The 12,265-nt window shown below is 47.5% G+C and overlaps 1 protein-coding gene across 3 annotated transcripts in view; it reads right to left on the reverse strand.

Moving 5' to 3' along the window:
- The window catches only part of LOC139751273 (ephrin-B1-like), a 539,540-nt gene that overhangs the window by 200,156 nt on the left and 327,119 nt on the right, over positions 1-12,265 (reverse strand). Inside the window, exon 1 of one of the 3 annotated variants that reach the window (XM_071666578.1) lies at positions 3,424-3,485. The exons of the other annotated variants lie outside the window; for them this stretch is intronic. Within the exon in view, the coding sequence (XP_071522679.1) occupies positions 3,424-3,470 (47 nt within the window). The 5' untranslated portion in view covers positions 3,471-3,485. Of the gene's footprint in view, positions 1-3,423; positions 3,486-12,265 lie in introns of those variants that run through there. 3 annotated transcript variants of the gene reach the window in all.

A 12,265-nucleotide genomic window follows, 5' to 3' on the forward strand; every position in this document is an offset into this window, starting at 1 on the left:
TATATCAACTGACTTATATTTCTCTCTTGTGTCTCTCCTGATGATGTGATTATTACACGAAAGTGCACTTGGGAACTTATCGTGTTTCATTTTCCCCGTGGACTCATAGGAATATCTTGATCACGCGCAAAATTGTGATCCTTTCCAATATATATATGTATATATATATATATATATATATATATATATATATATATATATATATATATATATATATATATATAGGACCACAGAGCCAATTCCACCATTCACCCCAATGACCAACAGGGATGTCACGCACGATAACAAATCCCTGTTAATCCCATTAAATCCACCTTAATCCACGTTTAATCCCCAGGTATTCACACGCCCGGACAAATATGGCCAGGGTCCTCTATACATTCACCCCTACACCCACCACTCTCCTCCCCAAGCCCGCCCCCTTCCTCTACTCCCCACCTCGGAATATAATCTTCCTTCTTCATATGTTTTCTCAATGAGCCACAGGGGGAAATTGAGGACCAATACATGGGACGTTCAAAACACGTCAACAGACAACAGATGGATCTCTCTCTCTCTCTCTCTCTCTCTCTCTCTCTCACGTCATCTTCACCATCACCATCACGACTGACACTCCCCCGTCGTCACCTTCCCCTCGACGAACGCCGCCCCCTTCCATCCCCATATAACACGGACGCCATCACCCCTCCCCATCACCACATAACACCACGGACGCCATCACCCTTCCCATCACCATCACCACCACATAACACCAGGGACGCCATCCACCCTCCCATCCCCCCCTTCCCCATCACCACCACATAACACCAGGGACGCCATCATCATTTCATCACCAGTCGGACCACTGCCAATGCCGCCCCCCCTCCAACCATCTCCCCATCGCTATTCACCCCATGACGCGTCTCAAAGCAACCATCATCATCACCACCAACGCTTGCATGGGGTGACACCATGAATACGTCATGAGCAGCCGCCCCTCATTGTCTACCTCAAAAACGTTCTCGCCTCTCATTACCACAGCGCTGTTTCGGAGACTGGTAATGAGACCAGTAAACTGCCGACACAAGGTATACACACACACACACACACACACACACAAGATGGGAAGGCTATGTAAAGCACTTTTTTGTATATACAAAGTGAAAGAATCCTTTTTGATAAGTCGTATATTTCTTACAATCGTTTTACGGGCCATAAAACCATAAACCTGATCACTGTGACAATATATATATATATATATATATATATATATATATATATATATATATATATATATATATAATCTACATAAACCGCCACACCTGAGTTGAACAGCTGCAGGAAAGGGAAATTATTTAGACTAACAAATTCTAAGTACATAACGAGGCCAACGAGAAGAAAGAAAAAAAGAAAAAAAAAGACTAAATTTACTTTTCACATATAATGTGGACCTAATCTATGGCGCCACCAACTTCCCATGCTCTTATCGAAACCCTTTTTACGAAACGGAAAACGGGAAGAATCTATACAATGTAGTGACTTGAGCCACAATGAGGGGGTTACGCTTCTAACTGGCCAATAACACAAGGCGAGTGCGCGAAATACACACGAGACGGGACGAGGCGCCCTCAACATCCCACGGGTGCAAGAACACAAGGGCTTCCAGAAGAGACCGAGAGTCAAGACGTGCACAGGAGGCGGTCATGAGTTAAAAATCTGAGAGGGGGGAAAAAGAATATGGCCCCGTCCTCACCTCACGCGCCCACCCCCATACCTGCAAACCCGTCCAATGAAGTGAAAAAAACAAACTCATGTATGACCCAAGACGCTAAGAAGCCATCATTGAGAAATGACTTAAACCCAAGATACGTTTATCCAAGCTCAAGTCATATATATATATATATATATATATATATATATATATATATATATATATATATATATATATATATATATATATCAAGGCTCTTTAGTTACATCTGTCTACTGAGAACAGAAGAGGAACACATACACGGGTGATTGCCATGAGATAAATGATGAAAAACCAAAATTGCGATGCGATTCGAGTGTTTAAGTGAGCCGAAAAAAAAACACACAAAAGACAAGCGAACCAACAAAAGACCTCTGCCCAGATAGCAACTTCCCTCTACAACCCACGGCGGAGAAAGCCCCCTTTTTTTCTCTCTCTTTTACACATCCTGGGAACCCAAGCTGTTCACAACGATACCATCGCACATCACAAGACAATGCACGAGGAGGTGCACTAAACCAGCCAGGTTAGTTAGGGTCGTTTACGTGGACGAGCGAGCGGGGGAGGCGACGGGGCTTTTAAAAGCATGGCTGACCGAACGCTTCGTTTCAACCTCCTTGAACACAAAGCAAAAACACACACAAAAGCAGATGTTGCCTGGATACGCGTAACGCTAGAGTCTTATTGCTATGGGAGTCGCCTCCGTCCGCTGCCTAATATGTGAATAATCTAACACAGGTTCCACTAGGCTATGTGATGCCGCATGTTGCATGTCTGTCCTTGTTGTATGCCTAACAACCAGGCTGGGTCGGTCCATCCTCGAAGACGACAGACACTCTCCATTCCCCATGTGGTAATATAATACTAATTACCATAAACGTACGTGAATTCCAGTTAAGTAAATTAAAAAAGAAGCTAAACGTTGTTTTTGCAAACTCCTAACAGAACGCGAGGCGGATCAATAGAAAGATCAAGAGTTAATTTTGTGTGACCGACGGCAGAATGAACCTCCCAAGACTCAATATTTCCGGGAGGGATTATGGCGAGGGAGGTCACTGCTGATGTCGCTGTCCATGTAAGGATGTCAACCATCCTGCCACCTCTCAGGGCGGGGCCTTGTCAACAAGCCTCACCTGTTCGAAATCTTTTTATATTCTGCCGATAATTATTACGTACCGGAGGATTAATTCTCGATATAATACTATACATTTATCATTCACTTTCAGATAACAACGTACCCTATCCCAGCTCGTTATCGTATATCTTTATATATATATATATATATATATATATATATATATATATATATATATAACATTTTTCGGTATGAATAGTAGGCTAAATGAACACCTACACCACCACCACCACCACCTCGCCATCCAGGTACAAGCCTACCCTGGGGGTAACAACTCAAAAATAACCCTTCGTTTCTTCAGGTCTTCATCTACATCACAGCTGGGACGAGGATGCTGCATCTGAAGCCAGCAAAACCACACGTAAAATTTCAGCCAGGCTGACAAACCTTACGTGGTCGAATTATCATTAGCTAGTCTACGAAAGCAATAGGATGGACAGTGGGAGCAGACAGGCAACCGAAAATATTTCAAAAGTCTCTGAGACCATTCTTTCTTTTCGCAACATATTGGCTCTTAATCTTCCCACCAAGTCATAAAACAAACACTGTTTCAGCTCACCTAATGGCACAGGTATATGCCATGCGATCTGGACGGTAGAAAACCATTAATAGGGGCTAGGGGGCGGTGGCAGACCTGCCGCGCGTTCTTAACCACGTCTGGCCCCTAATGGAGTACAGGCCCACACACATGTTGAGGGTCAAACCACACTCAAAAGAGTATAAAATGCTCGTAATAACTTTTCCATCACTTACGTACGTACTTTCGCTACCACGTCGATACAAAGTTCAATAATGATACTATTCTAATCCATAACACAAACCCAGTGATGAGGAAAACAAGAAATAAAATGCGGTACATATTTTCCAACGCCTGTATCGTTGCCAGACACCACCACAAGCACTTCACACTTGCCAACTCGCAGCAGATGACGCTTGTACTTCAACTCCCCAGAATCCTCTTCAGGCCCAAATAAAATCATTTTATAAAAACGGAATATGTGAAGTCTCAATAACTTTGTGACAACTGAACTAGGTATTAAATGAAGTTTTGTCTCGGGTATGAATACACAATTCTTATGCTGAAATTCACTGAAATTCACCCGTATTGAGCGTTCACATCATGTACGTTTGATTCCACCAATTTATCATAAAATCATTTCATGTTCCATTATGTACGAAACCTAAGCTTTCACTCATAATAACTTTTCATAAAACAACCAAAACTCCCATTAAAAAAATCTATATCATAATATATCATTCATATATTACATTCATATATTATAGTAAGTTATTTCTTTATTTCTCAACATTTTAAGCCCCTTTTACTGCTACACTTACGGTCTGGCCCAGGTTAGAACATCCATCCTTTGCCTTAAGACTTTTGGAGATGAGGAAAAAAAACAACATACAACATGGTCTTCACATAATTTTCCCAAACCGACTTATACACACACAAAACCGCACTACGTACTCTATCCTTCGTTTAAATATTACTACACCTCTCCTTTATTACCTACATCACATCTCTAGTCCTCCAACGTACCCTCATCGTGGTCCATCAGCCCCATGTCCCCCAGGGGGAGAAGACCCACCACCATCCATGATCCCAGGGTATCAAACCCCCCCATGGATGGGGCCATTATGGGTTGGACTGGGGTCGGGGCGCCCCACCAAGCTTAGCAGCGAACCGCCCCGCCCCGCACACGAGATATCTGTACCCAGTATGGCCCCGGTCATCGCCAGATGGGTATCTGCCTCACATACGTCCCACGGCTACACATGGGTGGCTATTTTACAACCGTTTAGGCGTCCTGCACGGTGCCTTCTCTTAATTATGTCCTGAACGTAGTGGAGGTCGGGGGACGCCCCACACACACACACACACACACACACACACAGCACCTAGGCTGCTTCTGCGTGTTATGAAGGAGGAGGAGAGAGACGTTTAATTTTCAGAAGAATGATTAAATTTCTTTTTTTTTTTGAGCTATGGGAGGAGAAACTCCTTCACGCAAAGAATACATATCTAAAATGTTGCATTTGAGGTCTGGGGGTTGGATGCATGCGCGCGAAGGCGCGAGAGAGAGAGAGCGACATCTCGGTATTCGCTGATCAACCGCGAGATGAAAAACGAGAGAGAGAGAGAGAGAGAGAGAGAGAGAGAGAGAGAGAGAGAGAGAGAGAGAGAGAGAGAGAGAGAGAGACTCGCATTCTCAAACTTTCACACCCCAGCGACCATGCAGAAAATCCTCCCCCCCCCATTTTCCCCGTGTTCCCCCATCCCCCTAGTTACACCCCCCCCCACCTACCCCCCCCTAAACCTTCCTATCATCAAAGGCCAGGCTCTCTCTCCCCCCGATCCTTATCTGTCTTTCAATGTTTTCATAAAGATACGGAAAAATTGCCAATGAATATTCAAGGTTGGGTCAGGCAGGCCTACGTCCCCTGATTACCGCCAGAGATAGCAGCAGGTGGGGGTGGGGTAGGGTAGTGGCCTCCTACCCACCCCTGGACGGGCTCTTATCACCCTCTGTGGGAGAGAGAGAGAGAGAGAGAGAGAGAGAGAGAGAGAGAGAGAGAGAGAGAGAGAGAGAGAGAGAGAGAGAGAGAGAAGATTTTTGATGCCCCTCCATTTACCACACTCCATACTCTATTTGCAATGCTATCTTTTTCTTTCCCAAATACCCATGTAGTTCATTAGAAATGAGAAATGACCGATTTATCATTCACCATTCTCATCATCTAATGTATATCGTCTTCTGTCTTCACCATTCTCTCGTCTCTGTTCTCAGTCCTTTATTCTCAACACCTTTCCCCACTCGCTGCTTCTATCTATCACTTCTGTCCTTTATTCTCAACATCTTTCCCCACTCGCTGTTTCTATCTATCACTTCTGTCCTTTATTCTCAACATCTTTCCCCACTCGCTGTTTCTATCTATCACTTCTGTTCCAGTCTACTATTCGTCGTCCTTCTCGTATTCTTTAAAAAACATGAATTCTAGCACTCCTTATATCATACCTTGCACCACTGTCCGTGTGTATATCATACCTTGCTGGTTAAAAACACGGGCGTCTGGTGTCTTCATGTTAACACCAACTGAAGGAGAAATTATTCAACACTGCTACAATCTAACAGTGATAAATGATACATTTACCCTGGGCAGCTTATATCAATTCCAGAGACGTGAATAAAATCTAAATAAATAAGTGTATATATATATATATATATATATATATATATATATATATATATATATATATATTTTGGCAAAAGCTTGCATTTTGGGCGCAGTCTTTACGCATATATAACACTTCCTTTTTTAGTTTAAGAGAGCAAAAATAATAATAATAATAATAATAATAATAATAATAATAATAATAAACAGAAGGTTTACTGAACTAACTGCTGCCAACACCTGAAAAGAAAGAGAATATATATATATGAAAAGCGCAAGTGTGGCTGAACGCACACATAACCCAGCGACCCCTTTACCTATGGTTCCTACTGCTTAAAATAGAAATGAAAAAAAAAAAAAGCTGCGCTACAATCAGTAGCAGGGAAAGGGGGAATAACTGACGAGTGAGTTTTTCGACGAATCACATGTACCCCGGCGAACTAACCTCGCCGAAGTCGACTTTTCCACCCGCGGCGTTACCACAAGCAGGTGGAGTCCGGTAACGCCTATAGATAGGGGGAATGGAGAGGAGGAGGAGGTGGGGAGGTGTGTGTTAAAAGGTCAAGCACTCGGGTGGCAGTTTACAGTTTACTGACGATGTTCACCAAGGTTGTAACGATGGTACTGGTCTTGTGTGACCATCTGTACGAGCTCTGAGAGGGATACTGTGTGTGTGTGTGTGTGTGTGTGTGTGTGTGTGTGTGTGTGTGTGTGTGTGATTCTCTAATTTGCACTCTATGTGGAGGTGGGTAGGTGTCTTACATTCGTGGGGGCCCCCCTCATATGGTTGTAGAGGTAAGGAGAACCCCCTTACAGAAAGTCTTCTTCCTACCTTCAAGGACTAAGATCTTCGTCTCTCTCTCTCTCTCTCTCTCTCTCTCTCTCTCTCTCTCTCTCTCTCTCTCTCTCTCTCTCTCTCACACAACGCCCACGTCAGGCCCGCCTATAAACCCCTATACATTATATACTGGCAAGGAAGACGCCCTTTCTCCAGTAGGTAAATTCTTCCACGCGGTAATTTAAAATCTTCTTGCACGGACGGAAAAGATTCATGGCCACTACAAACCTCCCACCTCCAAAAAAAAAAAAAAAATAAAAAAACTAATCTCAAATATAACATTTTCGTCGATTCTTAGGAGAGAGAGAGAGAGAGAGAGAGAGAGAGAGAGAGAGAGAGAGAGAGAGAGAGAGAGAGAGAGAGAGAGAGAGAGAGAGAGAGGCCAGGCCAGCCCTTTGGTGGGTTGTGGGTGGGGGGATGATACACGTAACCCATGGACGAGGGTAGTTGCTGGGGTGGAGTGGGTGGGTGGTCATTACCACCGCTGACGGGGAGAGAGGAGAAGGGGAGGGGACGCGCGCTGCTTCCCTCTACGCCTAATGTTAATGACGAGGGACGGGATAGACAAGTGTTTCAGGGAGGGGCCGGGCGACACATGTAGCGCTAGTGTTTAGGGTGAGGGGGGAAAGCGGCCGGTGATATTAGCATATACTAGATGGTGTGACGCTTCATGTATTTCACTCTCATGCCGGTGCGAGAGAGAGAGAGAGAGAGAGAGAGAGAGAGAGAGAGAGAGAGAGAGAGAGAGAGAGAGAGAGAGAGAGAGCAATCTCAAGTCCCTTGTTCGTCTCTTCGTTTCATTATTTACGCGAGAGGTGGCCCACGGTCGAGGCCAAGGTCCCCATGTGAGTCTTCGGAACGCTATTGTGTTTACGTGAGAGGCGCGGTGTGGCAGCAGCGGAAGGTCCCAGGTCCCTGTGAATCACTCGTTCCAATGTTTACATACATACAAGGCGGCAGTAAGGGAGCCCAGGTACACGTGAATCTCTGCCATCATGTCTACGTAGACCGAAGTCCCCAACGCATTTGCGAACCTCTTCGCTTCAATGTTAATTTAGGGAAGCAGATATTCACACGACAGGCAGCAGTAGACAGATACCAGAGTCCTTGTGAATATTTCACCGCGATTCATACAGGAAAATGACTTCTTTTGAAAGGCTGGCAGAAGATATGAACACTTTCCTTTAATTCCTGTCGATGACTTTGTGAGTGAGAGAGATTACGACCCATCGATTAATAATCTCCAGTAAATCGCAGAACATAAATCCCTGCCAGAAATCCCGGTATATAATTTTTGGTGCGCAAGCCAGAAATCCAAGTGACGGAAATCATACGTGACGCAACCCAGGCGAATCATCATACGTGACGCAACCCAGAGGAATCTTATGTGACGCAGCCCAGAAGAATCTTATGTGACGCAGCCTAGAGGAATCTTATGTGACGCGGCCCAGAGGAATCTTATGTGACGCAACCCACAGGAATCTTATGTGACGCAGCCTAGAGGAATCTTATGTGACGCGGCCCAGAGGAATCTTATGTGACGCAACCCAGAGGAATCTTATGTGACGCAGCCTAGAGGAATCTTATGTGACGCAACCCACAGGAATCTTATGTGACGCAGCCCAGAGGAATCTTATGTGACGCAGCCCAGAGGAATCTTATGTGACGCAGCCCAGAGGAATCTTATGTGACGCAACCCACAGGAATCTTATGTGACGCAGCCCAGAGGAATCTTATGTGACGCAGCCCAGAGGAATCTTATGTGACGCAGCCCAGAAGAATCTTATGTGACGCAGCCCAGAGGAATCTTGTGTGACGCAGCCCAGAGGAATCTTATGTGACGCAGCCCAGAGGAATCTTATGTGACGCAGCCCAGAGGAATCTTATGTGACGCAACCCACAGGAATCTTATGTGACGCAGCCCAGAGGAATCTTATGTGACGCAGCCCAGAGGAATCTTATGTGACGCAGCCCAGAAGAATCTTATGTGACGCAGCCCAGAGGAATCTTGTGTGACGCAGCCCAGAGGAATCTTATGTGACTCAGCCTTGGTGAATCTCATGTGACGCAGCCTTGGTGAATCTCATGTGACGCAGCCCAGAGGAATCTCATGTGACGCAGCCCAGGGTGAATCTTACAGCAACAGTAACACGGGGGATACATGCATGCAGGTCAGAACCCGGGATATTCATACGGAAGGTAGAGCAGGGGAATCATATGGGACGCGTCTTGGGGGAGGGGGAATCAAGTCAGAGGCAGCCAAAGGGGGAGGAGCACACATCATCGTCCCTTACGTAATCCCACGCCTTCAAGATGAAGGGGACGAGGTGCCACGCTGGGGAGGAACACGTCCTCCGCTGATGACGATGAAACCCTCGCCCCTCCACCTCCATCCATCCACCCTCCCTCATCATCGTCGTCGGGGGGGGGGGAATCAAATGTCGATCTCTCCTTCTCCTTCTTGACGTGGAGCCCCTCCTCACCCCTGACGTGTCCATTGGGATCCGCCGACGATTTCGCGTCCGTAGGCCTACCGCAGCCAGAACGAATAATCTCTCGTTTCCAATTTAAATGGGGGGAGGGGGGGGGGTAAATCAGACCAATGGGGGGAGGAGGAGGGGGAGGAGGAGGAGGAGGAGGAGGGGTGGTACTACACCAAATCAATGGGGGTAGGAGGAGGAAGAGGAGGAGGAGCGGTACATCAGAGCAATTGGAGGGGGGAGTCTCTTAAAACTGCTGGTTTTAACAACACACACCCACACGAACAGGGCTTTAATAACTCTAAAGCAGTCTTAGGTTGGATGATTTCTCGCCTCTGTGGTCCATACGCCGTATCGAACCGAGGTTTATATGAACCTTTCGTGCGATTGGTCGACTCTTGGATCACCAGAGACCAGAAGAGGGATGTTACCACACACCAGTAGCAGTGGGTCGGGGGGGTCTGGATCATGCCGCCAACCACGTCGTAACTTCAATCACAAGCTGAACGTTCTTCTCGTTCTTCTGTCTATCGTCTTCATTCATTCTACGATTGAATGAAAAAAAAAAATTAAATGGGGAGGAAGAAGGAGGGAGGAGAAATGGTAGGGTGTGTGTGGATGGGTCGGGGATCTGGCCTGGCCTGCAGGCGAGAGAAGGCTATAAAGCTTACAGATCCATAAGGCTTAAGCCAGCTCCTCAACACGGGGGGCTGGAATTCAATCTGGATTAGAGTTCCAGTCAAGCGAGAGAGAGAGAGAGAGAGAGAGAGAGAGAGAGAGAGAGAGAGAGAGAGAGAGAGAGAGAGAGAGAGAGAGAGAGAGAGAGGAGTTTCTCTCTACACACACACACACAAACACAAGGGGAGGAGTGCATCATGCCTGTTAACTTCTCTGCCACATGGTGTGGTGGGACATCACACACACACACACACACACACAAACACACACTGCGTTACGATGGTGACAATACATCAGCTCTTGTTACGTCCTGAAGTGGAGACACTGGACGCTGAAAGTTCTTCAGCACGACGGTACGACCTTTGAACGCGACGGCGCGATCACTGAATACGACGGCGCGACCCTTTGAACGCGACAGGTCAGTTATGTCTTCCACAGGTCAAAAGGTCGGGCCTTCAGTGTCCAGGGGGGTCGGGGTGTGCAAGGGCGCTCGGACTCTAGGCCGAAATACCATCAAAAATACTTAAAAGACTTCGACCCATCACCCGTTCAAAGGGGTCAAGGTATCTTATAAAGTACCCGGGTACACTTAACATAAGTAGAGCGCCGTGAACATAGCCAGAAGGGGAGAGGTGAGGGAGGGAGGATGGATGACCATCCGGGGAGAAGCCACTACTACACACAAGACTCCTCTTGCTTGTCTCGTGTACGTTAGTCGTCTCTACAACCCAAGTGCAAGGGTTCGAGGGCGTACACCCACCCACCCCACGACCCACAGCAACTGGAGTCACTCCAACGCTTGGCCTCCACGTCAACGAACGGGAGGGCCTCCGTGGTCCTCCAGTGTGAGGCCCCGACAGGTGAACACCTCGGCCCCGTCAGGTGAACACCTCGTCCCCGTCAGGTGAACACCTCGGCCCCGTCAGGTGAACACCTCGTCCCCGTCAGGTAAACACCTCGTCCCCGTCAGGTGAACACCTCGTCCCCGTCAGGTGAACACCTCGTCCCCGTCAGGTGAACACCTCGTCCCCGTCAGGTGAACACCTCGTCCCCGTCAGGTGAACACCTCGTCCCCGTCAGGTGAACACCTCGTCCCCGTCAGGTGAACACCTCGTCCCCATCAGGTGAACACCACGGCCCCGTCAGGTGAACACCTCGTCCCCGTCAGGTAAACACATCGTCCCCGTCAGGTGAACACCACGGCCCCGTCAGGTGAACACCACGGCCCCGTCAGGTGAACACCTCGTCCCCGTCAGGTGAACACCTCGTCCCCATCAGGTGAACACCTCGTCCCCGTCAGGTGAACACCTCGTCCCCGTCGGGTGAACACCACGGCCCCGTCAGGTGAACACCTCGGCCCCGTTGGGAGAACACCTTGCCCTCGTCAGGTGAACACCTCGTCCCCGTCAGGTGAACACCTCGTCCCCGTCAGGTGAACACCTCGTCCCCGTCAGGTGAACACCTCGTCCCCGTCGGGTGAACACCTCGCCCTCGTCACGTGAACACCTCGCCCTCGTCAGGTGAACACCTCGTCCCCGTCAGGTGAACACCACGGCCCCGTCAGGTGAACACCTCGTCCCCGTCAGGTGAACACCTCGTTTAAGTCGTCAAGGGGATGAGGGGATGGAGGTCTTCTACCCCCTCCCCCCCTCCCCGGCAACAGCCCAGGCAAGAGGAGAGGGGGGGGAGGAGGGGACCAGGCTCATGTGAACGTAAGAACAGGAGAACACGTGGAAAATATTCAACAGGACTGGAAGACAACCTCACTTTGAGGTGTGAAACATAATAAGACGCAGTGGGTACTGTTGTGTGTGTGTGTGTGTGTGTGTGTGTGTGTGTGTGTGTGTGTGTGTGTGTGTGTGTGTGTGTGTGTGTTGTACACGGGCAGCAAGTGGATATTCTTTGCCTCCGTGATCTAACTTGACCTAGTCTAAGACTTAAGACGTTTAAGGAGTAGAGGAAAATAATAGTCAAGGACCAATAAACATGGAAAGAAAAAAATAGAACATTAAGATGAAGGAGGCAGGGAAGAAGAAGAAGAGGAGGAGGAGGAGGAGGAGGAGGAGGAGGAGGGAGGAGGAGAGACGTGAATTATAACTAGAGGCAAAGAAACGTATCTGAACACAAATATACAAAAACGCTCGAAACGTTACACACTCGACGGAATCCAAGTGAGGAAGATGAATAAGGAAGAAAGATTGAGAGAGAGAGAGAGAGAGAGAGAGAGA

Source organism: Panulirus ornatus, chromosome 11 (genome assembly GCF_036320965.1).
Source record: "Panulirus ornatus isolate Po-2019 chromosome 11, ASM3632096v1, whole genome shotgun sequence".
NCBI classification, from domain to species: domain Eukaryota; kingdom Metazoa; phylum Arthropoda; class Malacostraca; order Decapoda; family Palinuridae; genus Panulirus; species Panulirus ornatus.